General features: G+C 36.5%; 3 protein-coding genes across 3 annotated transcripts; all 3 read right to left on the bottom strand.

The window, feature by feature from the left end:
• Positions 1 to 5337: 5337 nt before the first annotated feature.
• On the bottom strand, positions 5338 to 8465 carry LOC115997356 (ferredoxin--nitrite reductase, chloroplastic-like). The gene is made up of 4 exons (XM_031236902.1): positions 7973 to 8465; positions 7219 to 7573; positions 6856 to 7144; positions 5338 to 6179 (listed from the first exon to the last, which is right to left on the bottom strand). The coding sequence occupies exons 1-4, from the start codon at positions 8358 to 8360 to the stop codon at positions 5442 to 5444; spliced, it is 1770 nt and encodes a 589-aa protein (XP_031092762.1). The 5' UTR covers positions 8361 to 8465; the 3' UTR covers positions 5338 to 5441.
• A 7779-nt stretch (positions 8466 to 16244) lies between these two features.
• Positions 16245 to 17603, bottom strand: LOC116011820. The gene has a single exon (XM_031251239.1). The coding sequence runs from the start codon at positions 17601 to 17603 to the stop codon at positions 16245 to 16247; it is 1359 nt and encodes a 452-aa protein (XP_031107099.1).
• Positions 17604 to 18474: 871 nt separating this feature from the next.
• On the bottom strand, positions 18475 to 21867 carry LOC116020455 (cold-regulated protein 28-like). The gene is made up of 5 exons (XM_031260931.1): positions 21648 to 21867; positions 20315 to 20491; positions 19894 to 20128; positions 19028 to 19131; positions 18475 to 18939 (listed from the first exon to the last, which is right to left on the bottom strand). The coding sequence occupies exons 1-5, from the start codon at positions 21804 to 21806 to the stop codon at positions 18889 to 18891; spliced, it is 726 nt and encodes a 241-aa protein (XP_031116791.1). The 5' UTR covers positions 21807 to 21867; the 3' UTR covers positions 18475 to 18888.
• Between the last annotated feature and the right edge of the window lie 4318 nt (positions 21868 to 26185).

Raw genomic sequence — 26185 nt, 5'->3', positions numbered from 1 at the left:
TTGAACTTATAACTTTATAGTTAGCAAGTCAATAGTCCTATTAATTTGGTTGGGGTTGTCATGGAGGTATTTAAATGTATATATACAAGGTAGTTTAAAAGTTTGCAGTTTCATTACGTACGAGTTTGGTTAGATGCCTACTTAATTAATCACCTCGGACAACATGGAACCTTAAACTGGCTTGATACGCATGTTTCGTGCAGGCCACAAATTGGATGGGATGTAGCTCCATGTTTGTTAAATGTCATTTTACTTGAGTGTCGTATGACTTTTTCTAATTTAATTAGGTACCTATGCTAGCTAATTGCGAGATCTTATTCCTTTTTAAGCTTATAATAAATTTATATGCATGCAAGTTTAAGATACTTCATTTGTGGCCATTAAATGTGGTGAGCCTAAATTTTCCACCAACTAGCTAGTAGGTTTTCTTTTTTCAGAAATATATATAACTTTGCATTTCCAATATCTGTTGGTTATATTGAATTTTGACTAGCCTCACATTCTCACACCACATAGTAAATGATCTTTTGCAGCACTAACTTTTATTCTAAAGTTTGAGTACAGTCCCGCAAGGATTTAAGCTCGCCCCCACACACATATAGCGAGGTCAGTTCAGATAAAGATAATATACACCTTTATGTAAAGAGCTTAGGGACTGATCACAGTCTATGAGCTCGTCAATGATCGAAGGTTTTTTATAAAAAAAAAAAAAACATTGAATCAATTTTATAATTGTTGTAAAGTTTTACATTTGCAATAATTATAAAATGAACTCTGCTAGATTTTCTTTTATTTTTCAACAACTCTCAACCGTTAATCAGTGGTTTGGAATAACGTGACATTTGAATTTGACATTTTGGCGACAAAACTTCCTTCCCCAAAATGTCCCTTTCTTTAAAAAAAAAAAAAAAAAAAAACATTAGATGGGCAAATTTCTAAGGAAGAGAGGAGTTGAGATCCTCTATAGTTCCTTCTTTTTTTGATGTGGGATCAAAATGATCCCACATCACATAAAGGAGGGGAGCCCCTCTTTTATTTATTTATTTAGTCTTATTTTTATTAAATTTTATTTTATTTTTACATAATAATAATAATAATAATAATAATAATAATAATAATATTATTATTATTATTATTATTGTTATTATAAATGCTCAAGCGTGTAATTAGTTAAGAATAAACAATTAATTTACGGAACACATTTTAAATAATTAGCTAATACTATTAACTAGTTAAAACAACGAATACAATCATTTATCAACTATTGTTGGAATTTTTAGCTAAAATGACAATTTTGAGTGGTTATTTTGTGGTACAAATGTATGTGGGATCCACTTTCGATTTGGGTCGAGACAAAGTGGATTTGCACTCTTTGTAGTGAGACGGAGAAATTGATACAATGTACGCTCAAAATGAGTAATAAGTGAATGAGAAAAATTGATTTTCAAAGTGTACTTATTTAAGAGAAGTCAAAGCGTTAGTACAATGTTACTTTTGTAGCACTAACGGAAAGTGCAAATTAAAATTATCACTGTTAAAATGCTAAGTTATTTTGCACTATTTAAGTGCTATTTAAGGAACTAATTATAGTGCTTAATAGCACTAGCGTCCTTAAAGCACTAATTAGTGTGCTTTAATATGGCACTAACGGCCATATGAGGAAAGGCTTGCGCAAGGTTATTTTTACCTTACGTGAGGTGTAGTTTTGTACCTTTCAGACGGTTTTCGGAAGCTTGAATTTTGGACGTTATGGACTTCTCTGTCACTCAAGTGTTTTGAAACAAGTTGTGTATGGTCGGTACGAATTAGTTGTGTATTATTTTCGTGACCGTTGATATTATTTCGATAATAAGTACGAACATTTCAAACGTTATCATCCAATTATTAAATTGAATTTATGTTGGATTAATGTGTCATTTAGTGGGCTATTAACTCCTCTCTTCCCTACAAATAGCTTGGTGTTGGGCAGAATGTTTAGAAGTTGGCTTTTGAACTTTCAAAACCTTTTGTTGTTTTCAGAACATAGATATATTTTATATATTTTTTGTATTGATTTATTCACCAATTTCTCCAACACTAATTGTGATTCATTACATAAACAATGATGTTTACTCCAGTAGCTTATAATTGTACTATATGTCTATATATATAAATATTTATCATGTTGTTTCATAGATTTTAGTTAATGTTTTTTTCTTTTCAAAGCTGTACAATGGACCACATCATCTACGAACAACAATAATGTTAGAGCTTATAGACTAATCGAGGTCCCAGGCAAGGACGGGCAGCATACATGCACTATAATGATGCATGTATACATTACATATTGTGTGTATGTATAATTGGCGATATTCATTTCAGACTCAATAAACGCAGGGTGGATTTGTTGTCTAGAGCAAAGATTAAATTTGAGGGGGATGATGTTAGATATACTGTAATTTAAAAAAAAAAAAAACAAATTGCTTGTATATAACTATAGGTAGTGCCTATAATTCCTCGTTGCACACCTCCATCCATGATCCATGTTTCCCCACAGTTGTTATTCAGAGTGGATCGGACCGTAGTCTACACATTGCTGCGTGGATTATGATCGTTGAATGAAACTATAGTATAATTAAAATGATATTTTATTGTTATTACTATAATGAAACTAGTGTGTGTGTGAAATTATTAAACAAAAAAAAAGAGCACATCATTATCAAATTAAACTATAGTATAATTAAAATGATACTTAGTATTGATATAATGAAACTAATGTGCATGGAGAATGACACTAAATCCAGAGTCATGCATGCAATAACATATATTGTCAAATGACCTGATGTACAATTAAAATAATACTTCAACATTACTATAATTAAACTATGGTGTAAAAAATAAAACAAGAAAATAGAGCTCAAGCAATAATGTATATTATCAAATGAAACTATAGTAGAATTAAAATGGTACTTTAAAGTATCGTTATAATGAAACTAGTGTGGTGAAATATTATTTTAATTCTATTATACTTTCATTCAATGATCATGATCCACTGTATAACAATTATAGAGTTTATCATGTGGTAATAAAATCTTATATTATGACGTGAAAAGCTTCTTTCAAAATGGATGCAAACGTTGATAAACTATAATTTTTTTTTGAAAGGAAATAACTATAATTTTTAGGAGTGTTTATTTGGTTAATAATCAACCGCATTAACTAAATTATCAGTTTGGTTAAATCGTTAATCGAACTGAATTTTTTTACTAAGTTAATCAAACTGGGTTATATTTTGGCTAATTCACCAAATTAACCAAAATTTTTGTTTCAATTAAATTTGAGTAGATAGTTTGGTGTATTTGGATTTTGGCTAACTAAGTAATGAGTAAAGCTTGATACCCTTCATATTTTTCTCTTTCTAATTCATTCTTCATGATGTGGCATCATTTAATTGGTTACTAAATTAAATTTTTAATTAGTGGCGAATAATCAATTCATAAGCATTCAATAAATGAAAGTCACATCAAGAGAGAAAATATGAAGGAAAATTCATGATAAGTAAGAAGCATTTTCCTTAAGTAATGGATCGATGTATTAAACGGATGGGTAAATATAATTTAAATCATAAATGTGTTAGACTAGATTTTCTTAATTCGGAGACTTTTAAATTTCAAACTGAATTAACATTAACTAAAATTCTTAAAATCTTGCCAAAGATCTTATGGCCCAGTGGTATCAAACTCTTCTCTTTATACGGGAGGTGGTGGGTTCGAGCCTCAGTGGAGGCATTCTCTTTATACGGGAGGTGGTGGTGGTGGTGGGTTCGAGCCTCAGTGGAGGCAATATTGACTCTTGTGCTGGTTGAGAAAGTAGTTATGAACAGATACGGGAGGTGGTGGGTTCGAGCCTCAGTGGAGTCAATATTGACTCTTGAGAAAGTAGTTATGAACAGATATGCATTCTAATAGAGTAAGTAGTATTCAAAAAAAAAAATTCTTAAAATCTTTAACAAATATATGCGGTTTAAGATCAAACTCGCTTGGAAAAAAAAAAAAAAAATCAAGGCTTAGGCCTAACAATTCCTAAGCATATCACATATTAACAAAAACTCAAGCCACGTCACCACCATACCCAAATCATGGACCAGGTCCATCATGCGCATGGAAAACCTAGTCTATGATATAATTTGCCCGGTTCTAAAGATTGGGCCCCAACTTTAGAATAAAAAACACCAATGATAACATAACAGGTTTTACTAGCCCAAAAGTATTGCAATATTTAGATTTGGGTTTCAAACAGGCCCAACCCCACATCTATAGTCTGATGGGCTTCTTCTATACCAGCTTGACATGACACACACAATTCAATTAGCCAAGTAATGACTATGCTTGCCAATAAAAAAAAGTAATGACTATGCTAGAAAAAGAAAAAGAAAAAGAAAAGACCTAAGTTAACTTTAGTGAGATTATCTTACGAATCCTTATGACGAATTAAACGGGTCTGGTCATTATAAAAATGTAATACTTGTATTGTGTGCTATCGGGGCCAATTCTGAGCAAGAACGGACTGGGCGACCGTCCAAAGCTCACGCGTGAAGAGGACCATCCATCCACTGTGTATTCTAACGGCTCTCTACTATTTCCATATTCTTCTTCACTGTAACCTCTCTCTACGTACCATTTGTACTCAAGTTCAAAAGCTAGTTCAAAAGTTATGGCGTTTTTGGGCGTCGTAATCCAAAATTTATCATCGATCATCCTTCTCATAAGAGGTACTTTTTTGTATATTATTCAAATAATACATATTAGCTAGGTTTTTTTTTTTATTTGCTCATATATAGATATGGATTTGACCTCTATATGTGCATAATATTGTTAAAATTATACATGTATCTCTATATATTACTTTTTTAGTTGGGTATTAACTTGAATAGAAGCCAAAGGTCGTGTGGTCAAACGGGCATAGTTATGACCCTCCCAAGTGAGAGATCATAGGTTCACTTATTATTATTATTATTTTTTTAAATTTTTGGAATAGCGCAAAAGAAAGGAAGTTGTTTTTTGGTTGGAGGAAGAGATTTTCCAATGCTACATGATTACTCCCTGGAGTAAAAATATTTCCCAATATACTGATATAGCACATTAAGATTGGTGATTTGGTGATAATATCAAATCAAAATGTATTATGATTTATGATTGCATTGCATTGAACCGACATATTCATATAGGGTCCTCGATCTTACATACGAGGGTCTTATGTGGATCACTGATCCTTCTCGTCTAGTATGATCTCATACTGTTTTAAGTGAGTTGCTATTTGTTTGTTTTGCCTATTTTGTTTATTTTGGGCCTCTTACTCTTCTGTATTAAAATTAAAATAATAATAATAATAATAAACCGACATGTTTGGATGGAATACAATTATAGGTACTACTAATACTAAGAAGAAGCCTAGAATTTGGTTTAATCTTCGTCTTCTTCCCTCTGCCGTCGAACACCTCCGAAGCGCTCAACCAGAAGTTCAACGATCAATGGCACCAAATCATCACAGGGAACACCCTTCTTGTAAACCTCCCCCAAATGCGAATCACTCCCGATTTTCCCGCCCAAGAAAACATCCGCACCTTCAACCGCCTTCCCCTCCGTGTTTCTCGCCAAACATCCCATGAATCCGATGTCGGCAACCTGAACTTGGCCGCACGTGTTGGGGCACCCTGTCCAATGCATCCTCACCGGCCGGCTCACCGACACGTGTCGCTGGACCTCCTCCGTTATCTTCAGGGCGCGCGCCTTTGTCTCGATTATGGCCTGCCCGCAGAACTGGCTGCCCGTGCAGGCCACTAGGCCTTTCATCAGGATCGGCGGCTCCGGGGAGAATTTGGTCAGGAGTGGCTCTTTTAGCAGGGAGGCTATGTTTGAGGTTTGGATGTCGGGGATTATGATGTTTTGCTCGACGGTGAGGCGCAGCTCTCCGGAACCGTACTGGTCTGCTAAACGAGCGAGGTCGTCCATGTCGTCGGCTTGAAGACGACCCACCGGAATGTGAAGGCCGATGAAGCTGTAGCCTTGCTGTTTCTGTGGATGAACGCCGAAGTAGTCTCTCCTCTCCCAATCTTTCTGAATCAGGTCTTCTGGTGCTGCCCTTTCCAGTTCTTGCTCAGGCATTCTCTTCACTACCTCTGCCCTGAATCCTTCTATTCCCTGCAATTTCAAGTGTTGAGATTTAGGCAATACGAATCAATATCAATGGCAGAAAGTAAAGAAGATATGTTCGACAATGTGTTTACGTCACTAGGTGAAACTATTCTATTATTAATTAGCATATTTATAAGCATGTCTAAAAGTGTATATTTGTTGGGCGGATGCTAACAAAGTGTCAAGTTTATCAATTTGTAGCTAGGGATTGTTGGGCGGAGGTCAGTAGAAGGTCAAATACAAAACTTTGTCTCTTGAAAATGTGATAGCAATCTATAAAAAAAAAAATAAAGTTGAGCATTAGCTACAAGAAAACTATTTGAGTCACAGTCAAGTGATGATGAATTCTGAACCTAAGGAGAGGATCACCCTACCCATGAATAATATATTACCAATCATGTAACCGCCATTAGTTTGTAAGGGGTTCATTCCTATTCAATATGCATTTCGAATTCATGAGCAAAAACTATGTAGTTAAAAGTGACAGGCGTTGAGAGGAGGAATTATTGAGCAGAGACTTTTAAAAATTAGCTGTCTATAAGAAATTAAAGTTGGGCCTTCAGCTATAGCTACTCGTGTATGGTAAGCATGAACCCACTCCACTCTGCTCTATTTGGTACATATGAGATATACTCAACATCAAAATTGTGAGAAAAATGTGACAGTTGTGTTCACTACTTACAAGTTCATCAATTAACCACATCATTCTTGCCTTCTGTCTGTTCCCTCTGGCGCCCAGATCCCGGAAAGCTTCCAGAATGGCTTTGCATACTGGAAATATATCATCTGCAGGAACCCAAGCGTCGAGAGGGATGGCCTCGGCGCAGCGCTTCGCACTGAAGAATCCGCCCACAAGCAAATTAAACCCAAAACGCCCATCTTTCATGGCGGGCATGTACGCAAGATCATTGATATGAGGATGCTCGTACAAATCATGAGACCCTACTACACACACATTCCATTTCCTTGGCCTGCACACACACAATCAATCATCACACTCACAGAAAATCTTAAATTTCAGCAATTTAAGCCTAAGCTTACTTACAGGTTAGAGAAAGCGGGATTGCCTCGCGAATTTGCGGTGATTAATTGGGATAGCAGATTGTTGTACGGCCTGGTGTCGACGATTTCTTCCGGATCAATTCCGGCGACAGGGTTCCCGACCGCATTTCTAACGTTGTCCATGCCGCTTTGCAGACTTGTCAAGCCTACTTGTTCGAGTCCCCTGAGGATTTCCGGCACATCAGGAAGCACGACACCTCTGATCTGCCAATTCTGCCTTGTAGTAATGTCAGCGCATCCATCTTTCCCATATTTCCTGATTACACTTGCTAGATACCTTGTTTGTGCACTCGTTGTTATCCCGTTTGGTAGCTTCAATCTCATCATAAATCTACCATCTGATTACACATTTAGATACATTAAAAACAAGTCCATCTGGTCTGATTGTTGACCTAGTAACCATAAGTTTTCAAATTTGAGCGACCTATTAACTTTGAGTGGTCAACTATAGATAATTTAGACACTATCAAGTCACATTAGTCATATTGTTAGCTTGGTAACCGGGAGTAGCCTACTGTCTTTCTTAATTTGAGCTGTCAGTTATAGACAATCTGATTGGGTCACTAAAATCAGGTATGCATTAGGCCTACTACCTTTCTTAATTTGAATTGTCAGCTATAGACAATCTGATTGGATCACTAAAATAAGGTTTACCTAATGCATACCCTAGAATAATGACATCCAGGAACATTACAACATAAGGGAGTTAAAGAAATTGATATGATCATAAAACTTACAATGATGCTTTCTCCTATGGAAAAGGCCAAGCCATTTGAGTCTAACATCAATATCATCCTTAGTAAGTTTGGACTGCTCAATCTCTTCAAAAGGGGTGTTAGCAAGCTCTTCAATGCCGTTTTCCATGAACAATGTCATAGGCTCCTTCTCAATCTTGACTTTCTCTTGAGGATTTATGCCTTGCCTGAACTTCTCCTTAAGCACGAAGTACCCATCTCTTTCCTCCACTCTGGGCTCGAGCCTTGCGGCGTCAATCTCGGGCGGCGGTGAGGCCGCCACCGTCTGCGGCGGCGTGGCGTGGAGTCTGCTAGTAGTCTTGGCGGGCAGCTTATTGGCGTGATGAATCTGCAACGAAAGTGCTAAGAACTTAACGGAGAGGGATGCCATTTGGAGGAATGAGTGAGAAAATGGTGAGGCGGTGGTTGTGACGGTGGTGGTGGTGAGTGGTGGAGGTGAGAGGAAGATAGAGCATTTTGTAGGGATGGGCGTGTGGTGTGGTATTTGGCTGTGGCCTTTTGGCGGGCGCAAAGGGTCGTAGACTCGTAGTAGGGTCGCGGTGAAGGGTCGAAGGGAGATCGTTAAGTCGAATTTACTGGAGTGCCCCTTTTACCGTTATTTTTGAAATCGCTGCGCGTCCAAAGTTCGTGCCACGTGAAGGCCCCGTTTAGCAGGGTGTTTTTTGGGAATTTATACAAGATTTTTGGCCCACAAATCCACAATTGCCGCCGCGTTTGTACTAGTGGTGGCTATCTTCCATTGTGTACTGAATGTAAGATCAACATACATAAGGTTGTGCATATAACGTGAATAAGCTATAAGCATGTTCGAGGGAAGAAAAATTGCAATTGAATTTGGTTAAGGTTGTCTTTCAAGGACCACCAAAGGTCGAAGTCCGACTATCGATTGTCGATTGATGCCATGTCGCCGTAACTGGATCGGATCGCCTCGTACAGACACTTTATAATTGTGCCAGTAGTTGATCTCACCGATCCAGATTGCATTGTGTGGCGGGAGTGGTTTTGGTCGCTACCTGCATTTCCACAATGAAATCGACCAGCATCATGGTACATTTTCCACAATCCAATTTACTTATTTCACCAATTACACCTACACAAATTACAAAGCATGTTTATGCAATCTACTGTGATTACAAAACATCTAAGTATCACCCCGAAAGGATATATGGTTGAGTGAGTGGGTCGGTGAAGCCACTAAAGCGTAATTCGTGTATTTAAAGGTTACATGTTTGATTCTTTCTAACACTTTTTTCATTAAGTTTGTCACAATCTTTTTAGTATGATTTACCTTTCAGGTATAATTTACAAGTTATTAAACATGAGTGATATATATATTCTATTTGTTTACTTTAAAAAGTATACAAGGTCCCAAACCCCTCCTAAATATTGAATTTTTCATAAAAACAAAACAAAACTATCATACTTTTAGCTAGCCTTATCATTTATATACATTCTTATACAAATTAAATAACCTAATTATACTTATTATTGATATTATTTTGCATAATTACATACATATATTTTTTTTTTAGATCAAGAGGAGGGTCAAGCCCGAAGTATTAACCATGTAACTTATTATAGTTTTTATATTATATGGTTTAGTCAGTAGTGGTTAGTTATAGTCAATAGCCAGTACCTATAGCTTAGGAGAGTCTTATGCTGGCTCTCATATAGGTACTGCATAATTCATGTAATTCAGTTAATCTATCAACAACCTACGTTCATCTGGTATCAGCCTAGGTTAGTTCCTCTCACCCTACACACATGTTTGCGTGGTATGCACAATCGATCAGGTGAGAAACTCACGCTCGCTTGAATAAGAATATGTAAACTCTAGAAGTGCACAATACAAAATTACAAAATGCACCATATAATAGTAAATGTGCACAACAAAAAACTCTAAATATGCATAATAATAATGATACGATATTTAAAAATGTACTTCAAAACTCTATATTTGTGCATAACAGTCATTAAAAAGTGCAATTAACAAACCCAAAAATTACACTTTAGAACTTTTATAGTTTAACTTTAGAACTTTTATAGTTTATGTAGTTTACTTTTTGAGTTTTTGATTTACACCTTTTACACATTACAAGGTGCACTTTGTTGTTTGAAAATTTGTAGGACTACATTCTTTTAGTTATACGGAGTATTTCTTTATCTTATCTCTGTTGAAAATTAGTATTAAAATGACATTTTGAGATAACATTTTGAGGGAGGTACACTATAAATCTAGGTAGAGTCAAAGTGAATTCGTGTTTTCTAACATGAGGAAATAAATTCATATATTCATACACTCATAATAGATAATGAGTTAATGATAAATTGATTCTCAAAGTGTAATCATGAAATTAGAAAAATAGAGCTTTAAAAGGCTTTGAAATGTAGCCAAAATTTGAATTACTTTCTCATCCTGAAGAGAGAGGCGGGAAGAAATGTAATAGAGGTGGACAGAGAGGTAAGAGCATCCATATCAATGAATTTTTTATGGTTTTTAGAATAGTGCAAAGTGATGTGGACGAAAGACAAGAAAGAGAGTGAATGCATTTTTTCCTCCTCCAAGTTGATGGTTTTTTTGTGAGCCCCAAGGAGGGAGGAAAAAAGGGAGAGCAACTGCTGCTGTGAGCATTTCGCGAATAGAAAACACCCACACGGGTGCATGCTCTGCACGCGCCCGGTGGTGCGTTAAAGCTTTTAAGTTATTCTTTTTGCGTCAAATTTCACAGTTTATTTTTTCCCCCTCTTTTTCTTTTTTCTCTGTCTTTCATCTCTCTCCTACTTGGCGCATAAAAAATCACAAAAAAAATAAAAAAATCAACTACTAAGAACATCTACATCAAAAAATTTGTCATTTTTTTTTAGATGATAGGGAGGTGAGAGATGATGATTTGGAGGAGAGAGGAGAGATGAGAAATTTATTTTGCAAGAAGATTGTTTTTTTGTGGGCACAGGAGGAGAGAGAAATGTGAGGAACGTTTGCATCCTTGAGCGTTGAAGCAAACAGTGCGCCCTCTAAGCGCGTAAATCCCATTATTTTTTTTGCTAACAGATTTGTTTTTTCTTTTCTTTTTTTTTTTTCATCCATCTTCATATTTTCTTTTCTAGTCATACCTACAAAAACTCCTTAAAAACACAACTAATTCTACATCAAAGATTTATTTTGGGTTTTTGGAATAGTATTTGCCTACATGGAGGAAAGACGGGGTAGGAGAGAGAGAGAGGGAGGAGAGTTGCTTCTGTAAATTGGGGTTATTGGAACAATATTTGTGCAGTGCGGAAATCGAAGAAGAATAAGTGATGTGCGCGTTTCGCGCAAAGCAGGCGCGCCTGACAGATCAGTTATTTTTTTTATATATAAATTATATTCGTTTTATTTATTTTTTACTCCCCTCTCATTTCCCCTTTCCTAATCACACTTACAAAAACTTCTCAAAAGCTCCAAAAAAATCCTACTACTAAGGATGCTGTATGGATGCTCAAAGAGAGATGTAAGGATGCTCAAAGAGAGATGATTCACTTCTATGCTAGTACCTCTCTTTGCTTGTACCTACATCTCTACTAGTGCATCTTTCTCCACTACTATGTTAGTAGTGTATTATTATGGAAATAAGTAAATTAATTATGATGAGTTAAGGATAATATTGAATAATTTTAATTTAACTAAGAACTAATTTTATAACCTCAAGTTTTGATTCCAAATTAAAACACCAGTTTTGAGGGTTATAATCTAATTTTAAATTTCATATTAATGCAATGATTTAGTACTCTAATTCATTTGTTCACCTCTAAATAGAGGGTATAGTTGGAACCAAGAAATATACTAAAGAGAGATGTTCTAGCAAAAAAATAATAATGTTATTTACTATTTTAAAAATAACCTTTTTACTTTAAAGCAATATGCTCGGCCTAAAAATTCTTTGTGATAAAACTAGAATGAAAATATCAAAGTGTTATGATACTTCCATACATTTATTGCTGATGAGAAGTTTTTTTTTTTTTTTTTTGAATACTACTAACTTTATTACAATGCAATATCTGTTCATAACTACTTTCTCAACCTGTATGTTCATTACTACTAACTCTATTGCTGATGAGAAGTTAAGTATTTCTCAAAAAAAAATCTCATTACATATTCTTGATTTAAAGATGTGTTTTTCCTACTATTTTTGCAATATATATTTTTTTTTTTTGAGAGAAAAAACTTAATGCATTAAATCATCAGACAGAAACTTAACAAGAAAAGGGGGAGGGATATCAACCCACTCCCTGCAATCTGACATAGAAGCGGCTTCCCTAGCAACAGAGTGGGCAGCACAGTTCGCAGATCGCTTAACAAAAAGGAAAGCTACATCATTAAACAACGAAGCAGACTCTTTAATATCACCAACTAAAAGACCTAAAGCAGAATGAAAAAGGTCCTCATGAATGGCATGGTAGACAGTCTGGGAATCTGTCTCAATATCAACTTCTTCCACACCCATCTCCTTCAACCAGTTTAAAGCTTCTCTTATACCCACTGCCTCCGCCTCATTCACCGTGAAGGTGCCTTGCATGTTCATGCCTTTTGCAGCAAGGAACCGCCCCTCTTCATCTCGTAGGACCATACCCAACCCCATGGTGTTGTTTGCGTAGTTAAAAGCAGCATCTGTATTAATCTTCATGCGTCCAGGTTCAGGTTTTCTCCACTGCATATTATCATCTAAGGGCCCTGGTTTATTTTCCACAATGTTTGCATTCTTCCAGTTAGCCCATAGGGAAAGAGCTTTATGAATTACAGTCTCCATAACAAAAAGGGTGCCCTTCCAAACACGTTCATTCCTGCTGCTCCAAAGCCCATGGCATATCATGATCAATTTGCATAGCTTCTCCTCACTTAAACATCCTATGCAATCAAACAACCAGTGTGCTACCCTGTCATGGTTTTGTGACATACCTGGCAGTCCTCCCAATAGTTTATTCCATATTTGCTTTACAATATGACATTCTACAAACAAGTGGTAAGCAGATTCCACAACCCGTTCACACATATGGCACATTAAGAAGCATGGTATTTGCTTTATATTCAGAGCATCTCGTGTGGGGAGAAAAGAACATGCCATTTGCCAGCAAAATATCTTCACTCTGGGTGGCACTTGCAGTTTCCATATTTTCGTCCATGGGCGCAAATCGTCAGCTTCAGCCGCCAACAATCTGTAGCATGATTTCACAGTATAATCTCCTTTCTGACTCCAATGCCATACCCATGCATCTGGTGGCTTGCGAGAACTGATAGGGATGCTGAGTATATTAGCAGCATCGTTTACATCAAAAATATCTCTCACACAGTCCACATCCCATCCTGTACCCTGCATATTCATCAAAGAGGAAACCGGGGCAGCGAAAATAGATTCATGCAGCTCAGTGCTAACATAAGGTTCATGGTCGTTCTTTAACCAAGGGTCGGTTCCAATAATGGTGTTTCGGCCCTCTCCCACTCGCTTCCGACAGCCCTTCTTCAACACATTTTGTACCTCAATCATGCCCCTCCATATAAATGAAGGATTACTACCAGTTTGTGCTTCAAAGTAGGAAGTTTTTGGGAAGTAGCGGGCTTTGTACACACGAGTTACTAATGATTCTGGCATCGTAAGGAGTCTCCAGGCTTGTTTCGCGAGTAAAGCTAGGTTCATCTCTCTAAGGCATCTGAATCCCATTCCTCCTTGTGTTTTTGGAGTACACAGAGCACCCCAAGTTTTCCATTTAATGCCCTTTCCATTGCCTGTTGTTCCGGTCCACCAATATTCATTCATAATAGCCTCTATTTCCTTGCACAGGCCGACTGGTAACAAGAATACCATCATTGCATATGATGGCATCGCTTGAATCACATTTTTTAACAGAATCTCTCTTCCTGCACGGGATAGGAATTTTGCATTCCAAGTACGAATTCTAGATAGGATTTTATCTTTTATAAAAGCTAGAATTGCCTTCTTCTTTCGACCCACTAAAGAAGGGAGGCCCAGGTATTTTCCAGATGTATCTCCTTCGCAAACTCCCAGCGAGCCGACCACCTCGTCTTTTGACTGTTGCACCACATTAGAGCTGAAGCAGATAAGAGATTTCTCATAGTTAATTTTCTGTCCAGAGGCCGCAGAATAAGTGTCTAACACCCACCTCATGCGCATGCTTTCATTCAGATTAGCTTTCAGGAACAAAAAGCTGTCGTCTGCAAATAGGAGGTGTGATATCTGTGGAGCTCCCCGCGCTACACGCACACCATGCAACATGCCAATATTTATTTGTCTATCAATGAGCGCACTTAGACCTTCAGTCACAAATAGAAATAAATACGGGGATAGGGGATCCCCTTGGCGAAGCCCTCTCCCTGGTACAATTGGCCCTATTTGACGATTTTCATGCAGGATGTGATATTGCACGGACCTCACTGTTTCAAGTAGAATGTCACACCACCGCTTACTGAAGCCCAATTTCGCTAACACTGCTGCTAGGAAACTCCACTCCACTCTGTCGTATGCTTTGCTCATGTCCACTTTTAAAGCTGCAATACCCTCTTTTCCTTGTGTCTTTCGTTTCAAGAAATGGTGAGCCTCATAGGCTAGCATAATATTATCAGTTATTAATCTCCCTGGCACAAATGCACTCTGAGCGTTAGATATAAGGCCCTCAAGCATCGGTTTCATACGATTTGCGCACACTTTTGCCGCAATTTTGTACAGGACGTTGCACAGCGCAATAGGTCGAAGGTCCTTCATGGCTTCCGGTTTAGCTTTCTTCGGGACCAAGACAATAAATGAATTATTAGCCTTAACCGGGAGCTTGGCAGTTTCCATGAACCGTCTACAGAACACCGTTACATCTCCTCCGACTATATCCCAAAAATGTTGAAAGAACCCCGGGTTAAGCCCATCTGGACCAGGTGATTTATCCGGGTGCATTTGGAAGACAGCCACACGGACCTCTTCCATACTAACTGGACGAAGAAGTCTGATATTATCCTCAGGTTTAACTTTTGTGTTAATGCACTCAATAACCTCCTCCATATCTCCTTGTTCGGATGTAAACAAATTATCAAAATAATCTGTCATCACCTTTCCCATCTCATCAGGATCGTCCACCCAATTTCCGTTCTCAGACTGTAATCTCTCCACCTTATTCCTCCGTTTCCTACTTTTCACAGAGTTATGGAAATATTTTGTATTGTTATCTCCCCCCTTAAACCAATGTTCTTTGGCCCTTTGTCTCCAGTAAGTATGTTGCTGCTCCAGTAAGAACATTAATTCCTTTTCAGTCTGAGAATACTGGTTAAGCCCTTCCCTGTCACGCCTAGCCCGGAGGCCCTCTAATTGTCGATTGCATACCTCAATGCGTCTCTGAAATTCTTTGTTGTAGTTTCTGCCCCATTTCCATAACTCATGACTACATACTTCAATTCTATCAAGGACATCCAATCCCATTGTATTGTCCCAGCTATTAGCAATTATTTCTCTACATTTGTCTTCTCTCAGCCATACATTATCGAAGCAGAACCTCCTCCTTTTGAATTGTTCAGTGACTACCACGGGGACCAACAAAAGAGGTAAATGATCACTATAGGGAGTTATAATTGAGCATGCCTTAGCTCCCTCAAATAAGTTGAGCCATGAGTCGGTGATAAGGATTCTGTCTAGTTTTTCTTCGACCATATATCTAGTGCCCCGTGACCGTTCCCAAGTAAACTGATGGCCAGTAAATGGTAAGTCCTGGAGTCCGCAATCGTCTACTGCATTCTTGAAACCATTAATCAACCATGGTGGGTGTGGAACTCTTCCTCTCTTTTCTGAGTGATGTAGTAAATCATTAAAATCGCCCATGATGACCCATGGTAATGTGCTCAAACCAGCTAGATTCCTTAACATATTCCAAGCTTCCTTTCTTCTATGGCGCTCCGGGAATCCATAATACCCCGTAAATCTCCATTGTGGGCTGTTTGTATCAAGTTTCACATGGGTATCAACGTGATTATTGGAGTATCCTGTTACTTCTATTTCAATACTGTCCGCCCACATCAAAGCTAACCCTCCTCTATGGCCCTGAGCTTCAACAACAAATAAATTGTGGAAGCCGAGCTGCACACGAATAGCCTCCATTTTAGTTTTATCAACAAACGTTTCCATTAAAAATACAATCCTTGGCCTCTTCACACGGACATTGTCCGCCAACACACGAATTGCCTTCGGGTTGCCAAGCCCCCGGCAATTCCAGCAGAAAATACTCATAATTCTGGGCGGGCTTGCATAGCAAGTCCCGCCGCATCCCCGTTTTTTGACCCCAAGGTTTCCACGTCCATAGCCATAGTATCCATGCCACTGCCACTTCCATATTCGCCCACCCTTTGCCGTTTCTGATCAACCACATCCAGTATACCATCATTGGCATTTTCAACCATCTGGGTTACTATAGTAGTCGTCAATGTGGTCTGCACTTTTTCTTTGCCTTTGTTCTTTTGTGCTTCTTTATTTTCAATATTGTTGCATGAAAAAGGTTGGGTAGGTTGGTTTGAACCAGGTGGTGGATTACCACCGTTGTTGTTTCCCCCCTTACCGCCTGCAGTACTGGCTTCCAAGGCGCTAGTGGTATCTGGCGTGCCCATCTCTACATCCCCTGAAATATGGGTGCCTATATTCTGTTTCCCACTTTCCTTGAAAAAAGTATTGTTTATTGTATTGTGGGAAACATAGTTGCTGGGATTAAGTATGGTATCTCTCCTCGAGTCCCCCACCACCACTTTTTCCGCACTATTGTCCATTGCCGTTTCTTTTCCCGAGGCCCTCCATAATTTCCTGTCGGCATAGGTATCCGGAGCGATCCACTGTTCACCGGACGTAGGGATGTTTCGCCGGGTTCCTGCTCGTAATGATGGACTGAATGGTTTTTCTTTTTGCTGTTCTCCTTCCTCCAGCCACTTCGCACATTGCTTCTCGCCATGCCCTATCATTCCGCATAGGAAGCAGAATGTAGGTAGACGCTCATACTGGAAGAGAATAGTGAACCATTCCCCATCATCCTTCTTCAACCGCATTCCTTTCTTCAACGGTTTTGAGACGTTTAGGGCCACCCGAATTCTGTAGAAAGCTCGTAGCGAACCGTCGAAATTTTTTTCATCCATTTTTATCAGTCCGCCTACAAACTGTCCTATTGCTTGCAGTACTGCCTCCGAACGGCATCCCACCGGAAGGCCGTGGATTTGAATCCAAAAATCAGCATGGCTCAAAGTAACTGCTTCAGGATCTTCATGTGGCTCTAGTTTCTTCAGCAGCAGTAAACTTTGTTCATACATCCATGGGCCATCGTCAATAATACGATCTAATTCCTTCTTGTGAAAGAACCGAAAAAGGTAGAGCCTGGGCTTTAGCTCCATCACATTCATCCCCATTACAGGTTGCCATATTGATGCCATTGTATCCTTGAAGAAGTGGAATCTAATCGGTTTTGCTGTGACAAGTCTGCCAACTGCAAGGTATACGATTTCTGGCTCTGGCTGACGTAGGGAGATTCCATCTAACTGTTGTACAGTCTCCTCCTCACCTAGTTCGGCAAGAGAGAGGTTGGCAAATGCATTTGCTGCTTCCATAGGGACGACGAGGCAAGAAGCAGCAAAGATAATTCGAGAAATGCAAAAGATAGGAAACAAAGGAAAAACTCACGAAAAGAGTGAGAGGGAGAGCTCACGAAAGTAGTGAGAGGAAATTCTAATATTTTTGCAATATATATATACTAGTGGATGTTATTAAAAAAAAATTCACAATATTGAATATTACATTAGCTTCAACTTCAATCTTGCAAGATGTGGGAGACCAAAAATGGAAAGCAAAGGATTGAGGACAGGAAGTGAATCTATGAATTTAACAAATGGCTTAAATTATTTTTTTTTTAAAAGTAGTTTCATAAATAATGTCAAATGCCACCGAACTGAGATTCGCTAATTAGGTATGGTGGTGGGATTGTACTTTCGCTCATAGAGGATACAGTATACACTCGAAAGATTACATTGCATCAGGTATCCATCATTCATGTACAGAAATATAGTTTGGGAACTGAGGGAGAAAGATATTTTGTATCCCAATTTGTATATATTTAAAGTAATAAAGCTAAATGTAATGAATAATGATGTTGATGCTTGATTGCCAAATATTCCAACTCAACAAATTTAGAGTTGGGTCATTTTAATTGTGTGTTGATAATATAATTAGATATAATTGTCACAAAATATAATAAAAATATAATTGGATATAAATACTTTATTTTTTCACCAAGTCTTTCTTTTCATAGAAGGTAAAGTAGCGTCATAAATACTATCAAATGCTAAAGATTATTTCTTCTAATAGAACTCAATGTCATACAAAGAAAACAATATTATTCCCATTTTTCGTGTTAAAGTTGAATGCTGAGCAAAGAGTTAAGAATAATAGATTTACTGTCAACAAAAAGATGAACAAGAAACAGAACCCAGAAACCAAAAATTTAGAATTGAAAGATAATAAAGAAATTAAAAAACATAAAGATATTATGGATACTACCAACTATATATCTCATGTACAAAGTTCAAATCCATAAAGATATTAATATTCAAATGCTCGTCGTAGATTTCCCCTGCTCTATATTATATAGTCAAAAACAATCTGCAACGCTAGACACCTTGCTCCTATCTTAACTTTTCAATATTGCTACAATTTTTTTATGCAGGCAAAAATTTTAAAAATAAAATGAAATTAAATGCTTTTGTTTTAGAAGCAATGGATCTCCTTACTGCACTTCACTTCAACTGCCTTTCAGAAAGATTTCATGTCAGTTTTGGGGTAGGCGAAGTGCTCATACCTCTCAAATAAGCAATCCTGACTTGCTTGTTCATCTCTTTTTTAAGTAGAGCTGGCAATTGTTGGACTATCAAACTTTCCGCAAGGCACAATCTAGAAGAGTGTGTTAAGTCTTAGAAATTAGGAATTCGATCAGCAACACAGTCATTAAAGAAAACTATGGGAACATATGCATCTTTACTTGGTCGTGGACCTCATGGCTAGATATGTCTCCTGTGGCTGCCTTTCTCCTTTTCCTGTCTGTGTTCTCTTCACAACCATCTACAAAGTTTTGACCTGAACCTTCTGTGTAACCCAGCATTGGAGTGTGTGAGGAAAAATAAAATGATTCAATCTAAAGCAAGATAATTTAAGAATGAAACTACTTGTAAAACCCTTAGCAACAGATGCTGATATTACTAATCAATACTGAAGGGTATGCAGTGGCAACAATCTTCTGAGGTCAAGTTATGCACTAATATTCATAACCTTACCATCATGGATAAAAAGAGGGAAAACGCAAAAGAAATTATATGCTGCTGGTAAATGTGTAAGTCTAAAATCTCAGGTCAAATAGACATGGCAAGACATGCATAAAGTTCAGTTATTAGAAGATGTCAGTAAACCACAGCATGCCTATTTCGCATGATATGTAGTTGATAACATGGAGATCCTGTGGTGTCATTCACTCTATTGAGGGCAAATTTTTGGTAATTCATGTTAAATTAAGAAAATGGGAAGTGTGCTGTTTACTAATGCACATTTTAACATGAAAAATAACAAATATTCGATTTCCATACAACCCCTCCACCCATGTCTTCATGGAAATAGCATGCCTTAAATTTCAACATGTTTCAGAGCTACTCGGTAATTGCTTGAGCCAGTTTATAGAAATTGGAAAAAGCAAAGTGCATTTAATGATCTTGCACATGAGTGATGTGACAAAAATAAAATTTTAGAACTAATAAATCAAGTTTTTTTTTTGCAAGCACAAATCAAGTTAGTAAACCCAATAGATGTAGAAGCAAAAAATTACAAGGTGCATATATGGGGTTGAGTTGAGCTTGCCTGTCATACTGCAAACTGAGTTCTGCAAGTCTGTATGAAGCTCAGATCTCTTTGCAAGTCCACATGGAAATTTCCGCTTTTCTTGCAAGCATTTCTTCTCACTATGAAGCTTATGACATTTATGGAGATCTGCCTCGTACAGTTGTTGAGCATGAGAACTGGGTGTAGCAGTATACAATGCAGGCTGATCCCTTTCAATGTTGTTCTTGTTACAAGAAGCTTGTAAAGCAGGAAACTGGAAAAAGGAAAAATCTCAACCTAGATTGAATCAAATTTATTTTTAGTTTTTTCTTCTTGTGCTCAGGGGTGAGAAAGGGGAAGACAACACAATCAACATAGAAATGCACTAAAATAATACAGGGTATTGACTTCTCTAGTATTTGGAGACATGATCGACACTACAACAAATTAGGTACTCCACCTGTTCGAAAACTCTATCCATTTTGGCTGGCAGCTCCTTGACCACATTTCTATTATTCTTGTTCTGCTCTGAGCACCTGGAAAGCAAAGTTGACTGGTACAACTGTTTAACAAAGGATGCTTCCAGAATATCAAGATATAAGTTGTGCTTCTCATTTGTCCATCTTGTACAATCACCCTAAAGTGGAAATGCAATGATCATAAATCAGAAAGCCACAAGGAAATGTGAGCAGAAGGTAGTTCAGTACACAATAACTTTGCTAGAATGCATTTTAGATCAATTTTGTCAGTTGCATGATGATTAGTAAAATATCATTCTTTTTTAAGCTTAGTTAAAGAAAAAACTATAGTCAGAATATTATCAGTATCACCAATTCTTCCAGTTTACCTAATGAGCCAATGAATCACTAAATCAGTAAAAACTCATTTATGTAGAGACCGAAGATGAAGGAAAGATAAAAGTGTCATTATGTTGATAATGAGGCTTAGAAAACATGCCATGTTCTTCCTTCCCTTCTAAAGCCACACCATGATGATGCGTTTCAATCCTCAAAACAGGTTGATCAATCCATCATTTGTCTATCAATGGCATGAGAGTGGAATGACACAAGACAGATAAAGTAAATAATTAACTGCCAATATATTTAATAATGAGGATATGTAACAGCAGATCTTGTGCTCATTCAACCATAGAGAAACAAACTTAGTAACCATTGGATAAATCATAACATTTGACACTTCGCCCAACCCAGAAATACTGACACCTATTCAGAAAGGTAGGAAAAGAGCAGAGACTTTGCATACAACAAGAACATTTTCGCTCAAGCCTGCATCAAAGTGAATTACACAACTTACAAATTTTCAGAGTTGATTTATGTTTTTAACTATCCAATAGTGTCTATTCTTTCTCTCAATCACAGATAAATATAGATCAGGCATGAATTCTAAACAAACAGATTTAAAAGTAGAGATCAACCAAGCACATCTATATGCTATGACTCATACTCTTCGAATTTCTTCTTCTAATCTTTCTAAAACAATACAAAAATCCCCCTCCTGTTCTCTTCCATCTTCTCTCCCACCGTCGAAGTGCACGTACAGCAGAAAACACACGGATTAAACTAAAAATCGTCGCAAATCACAAAGCATCTTAAAGTACTTGTATGCAGAAACTATGTAAGCTTAATAAGTACATCGGAAGCACTAAAAATCAGGAAGGATAAAAAAGATAAGGATAACTTTGCGAATATCTAAGCACATACTCCGTAGATACACAGATAAACGATGAGAAAAAGTCACGAAATCAAAGCAAATAAGTTCAAAAATATAATCACCAGTTTTGCATTCGCAGTGTGATGTAAAGCATCTCTAAAATTCTCGGCAGTTAAGAAGGACGCATCAGCGGTCGAACCAGTAAACTCATCGGTACAACTGGGCGACGATGCCGGAATTCCACACCCCGGCGGTGGCGCCGTCCGGTGGCTCTCTTCCATCGGCTTTCTCAGGGAATGCAGATATTTTGAGAGAGAGAAAAAATACGGAGAAAAAACGAGAAGATGGTTACGGGATGGATCGCGTAGGTGCTTGGTTTTCCGGTTTTAGAGAGGGTGTAGGGAGTGGGTCAGTACAGGCCCCACAAGGCGACGCTTTTACACGTGTCACAAAAATGGAAACCTGCCAGGTCAGCGGCGGTGATAATATCTCTAACCAATGTCAGCCAGATATTTTAGCTCCAACCAGGAACCAAAATCGTTTCCGGATTCCCGGCTTTTTCTTAGTAACTGAAAACCCGTTGACCGGAACATGCCGCTTTTACCTTTTTGGGCTGATGCCTGATGCCAGCACAAAGTAAAATGACTAAAATCCCATTTATTTTTGTATGGTCTAGTGTCATCCGGTTACACTTTCATATGAAATGTGTGAATTCAAGTCTCGGTAAAAACCATATTAATTCTTTGTGCATCAGTAGATTGAAAAAGTAGTTATGAACAGATACTGCATTGTAATAGAGTCAGTAATACTCAAAAAAGAAAAAATTGTGTTGTTGTCTCTAAATTATAGGGTAATTGTAGAATTTGTTGCTAAGTATAAACCATGCTCACTTTTCTTTTCTATATTATCATTGGCGTTGCACTTTTTGTTCATGAGTTATACTAAAATTGTAAATTTCATTCTTAAAGTTTTATTAGTAAAAAGACGAAACGTGCAACATCAATGATAATTTAGGGGCGAAAATTGGGTATGATCAATATTTAGAGACGAATTCTATAATTACCATATAATTTAATGACGAAAAGTGTAATTTTCTCTATAAAGAAATAATGTAAAAATCTCGTTTAAAATTACATTGTACGGAGTATAATATTTATATTTGAAGATATTTTTAGTTTCTCCTAATTGAGATTGCATTATATTAGTTACACTTGTTTTTTAAAATTTGAGAAATACTATTTTTAATAGGGTTATGATGATCTAATTTGAATCAGATATGAAGATAGGTTGCATGAATATGAAGGATATATAACGTAAGGTCTAAAAAAGTAAAATGGCTAATGATCTAAATTAGTATTACCACGCAATTGGTATGAATATGTAAAGTGACTTAGCAGATCAAGTGGTCACAATACCATATTTGATAATCAACAACTAGTTTATTAGTTTAATTAACCAGTTTGGTTAGCATAAGTGAGTGTATACTCTTGTCCCTTAAGAGATGTCTAAATGGAAACCTTTAATTAGACCGGCCCAGTGCGAACATGAATTAGTTTGAGTATGGTACGAGCTTAAAAGCAATCGTTATACCCTGCACCACGGTGCCCATAGCAATGTGCACTATGTACGTAAAACGACGCCGTTTCGGTGTTAGTGGACACGGACGCGAATGACTCTAGGGAATTCATTATCTATAATACACATAATTATTATCTAGAATACACAGAACGTTTGCCTAGAATACACAAAATGTTTGCCTAGAATACACAGAATATTGACACAAAATACACAGATGTTAGTGGACGCGGACGCGAATGATTCCAGAGAATTCATTATCTATAATACACATAATCATTATATAGAATATACAGAACGTTTGCCTAGAATACACAGAATGTTTGCCCAGAATACACAGAATATTGACACAAAATACACAGAACCCATCCTCCAAACATTCGAATGCACAAACACATCACAACCTGTGTTAATAACATAAATACACAGAATATTGACACAAAATACACAGAACTCATTCTCCTAAACATTCGAATGCACAAACACATCACAACATGTGTTACTAACATGAATATACATAACGGTTGCCTAGAATACACAGAACGGTTGCCTAGAATACACAGAATGATTGTTTGGAATACACAGAATATTAACATAAATACAGAGACCGGCCGAAACGGGAAACATGATTTCTAAAAAAACGGACGATTAATTTACAATACTCAAAATGACGTCGTTTAGGTACGTGGTGCACGGTATAATTTGCCGCTTAAAAGTGTCTCATACAATTAGAGTTTGCTTAGAACACCTCGTGGCCTGACCCAAAAAAAAAAAAATAGTTTATTAGTTTCTAAGTTTTTTAGATCAACTATACCTATATGTATGACATGCTACGTCGATTCCAAGTTCGGTTAAAGTTTTTAAAGATGAGTATTGGGTCTTTGTGCTTTTTCAATGTTAAACGTAATTATATTTTTAAATTTCTTGTCTAATTATTCTATAAGTTAAAAAAAAAAAAAGGAATAAGGCTCAAATTGGCCATTGAACGAAACTTAAAAGTGCAATTAGGCCACTGAACGAAAAAAAAGTTCAATTACTCCCCTAAACACCCCAAATGTATATAATTTTACCTGATAGCAGGTTAACACTCCATCCAGCAGGTTGCATGCTGACGTGAACGATGACTTGGCTTTTCTTCTTTCTTTTTTTTTTTCTTTTTTTTTTTTCTTTTCCTTTATTTTTCACCGTACGTGTACAAGGCAAACTAATAAGGTATATTATGAAATTTCCAAATCAACTAAACTTCTATTAGAAATTTCCATTAAACACTGAATGTTCCATCACCGTATAACACTCAATCCTCCATTAAACAACTAAGCTTCAATTATAAATTTCCAAATCAACTATGAAATTTCCAAACCACACCTTAAATCCCTAATAGTTTATCAATTTGTAGCTTTATCGGTTCATAGCTTCATCAGTTCGAATTTTCAAAGAAAAAAAGGTTCATCAGTTCGCAATTTCAATTCCTTAAGGTGTATATGTTCATACAAAAGAACTAGGTACTACAGTAGATTTTTTGCAGATTGTAATGAAAGGAAGTGCACTAGAGGTTTTAGCTCCAAAATAATGTTTGGTCCACCTTTTAGTCTAATTTAGCTCCAAAGTATTGCACTGTCAAGGATCTATTTTCATTCTATTTATTAACATCTTAGTTCTTATATAAATTGAATATATACTGTTTTTGGTCCATCTTTTTCACTGAATATAAACTGTATAAAATTAAATACTCTTCCACAAAATTTATCCAATTCGTAATTTAATTTGGAGATCAGAGAAGATTTCAAAAATGCTGTGGAATATTGCAACTCATACGTACTACACTTATCTTAATTATATGGTTAGTTGTTCTATAAAGAATAAGACAAATAGAAGGAAAAGAAAATAAAGGAAATAAAGAAATGCCAAGTCAAGACAAATAGAAGGAAAGGAAATAAAGAAAATAAAAAAAAATGCAAAGTCATCGTCCACGTCAACATGCAATCTGTTAGATGGAGTGTTAACCTGCTATTAGGTAATATTACATAAATTTGGAGTGTTGAGGGGAGTAATTGCACTTTTTTTCGTTCAGTGTCCTAATTACACTTTTACCTTTCGTTCAGTGGCCAATTTGAACCTTATCCCAAAAAAAAAAAGAGAGAGAAGAAAATCAAAGCTAAATAAGGATAAAGAAACAATTCACATTGAAGCTACAGAATTGAAGTTTCCAAGTAGACTAATAAATGATTTGGTAATACTATTTTAAAATTATTACTCCGTAATATCTAAGGAGATATTTTTAAAAGTGGATAATCGCATCTATGTCAAAGCTTCTTTGGTTGGGACGTCACAGATAAATCATTTTCGTTATCTTATAGAAATGCGTTAAATCATTGCTCCTTTTTTTCGTTTTTAATCATTGCTCATTATTTACTTATATTATACTTTTGAAAAAAAAATATCTCAACTCCTACATATGTAAATAGTATATATCGTCCCAGATATTTTTGAATTCTATGCTGATCCTTTAGCACTGTCTTCAATTGTAAAGCATATATAGTTTGGAGGTATTCATTTTTTTTTATACCTTTAAAAATCATCATATTAACAATTTATTCATTATTTTGTTTACATTTCTACAATTTTAATAATAATAATAATAATAAATTTACTATATTAAAAATATATGTTTTTTAATTCATATTTTATACAACTGTGTAGACCATAATTAATGGAATAATGATTGCTTAACTTTTTGACTGGCCAAACATGTGCAAATTATACCATGATAAGGGTTCACATTTTATTATGGCCTATAGTTCAAAACGGCATACAAATTATGTAATTGCAGTACATAATTCACATAATCTGAATATGATCTACTATGCGCATAATAGATCTTAGTCTATAATATAACAATTGTAAGGGTGGTGCCTATGCTACCAATACAATATCTTTTAATTTCCTTAATGAATCATGCTGCAAATGGATAACTTATTTTATATGTATAAACGTAGCTGGACAATTATTTATAATTATATATATATATATATATATATATATATATATATATATATATATATATATATATATATATATATATATA

This window comes from Ipomoea triloba, chromosome 1, assembly GCF_003576645.1.
Source record: "Ipomoea triloba cultivar NCNSP0323 chromosome 1, ASM357664v1".
In the NCBI taxonomy this organism is placed as follows: Eukaryota; Viridiplantae; Streptophyta; class Magnoliopsida; order Solanales; family Convolvulaceae; genus Ipomoea; species Ipomoea triloba.
Note: the sequence above shows the minus strand (reverse complement) of the source record. Positions and strands in the feature narration are given on the sequence as shown.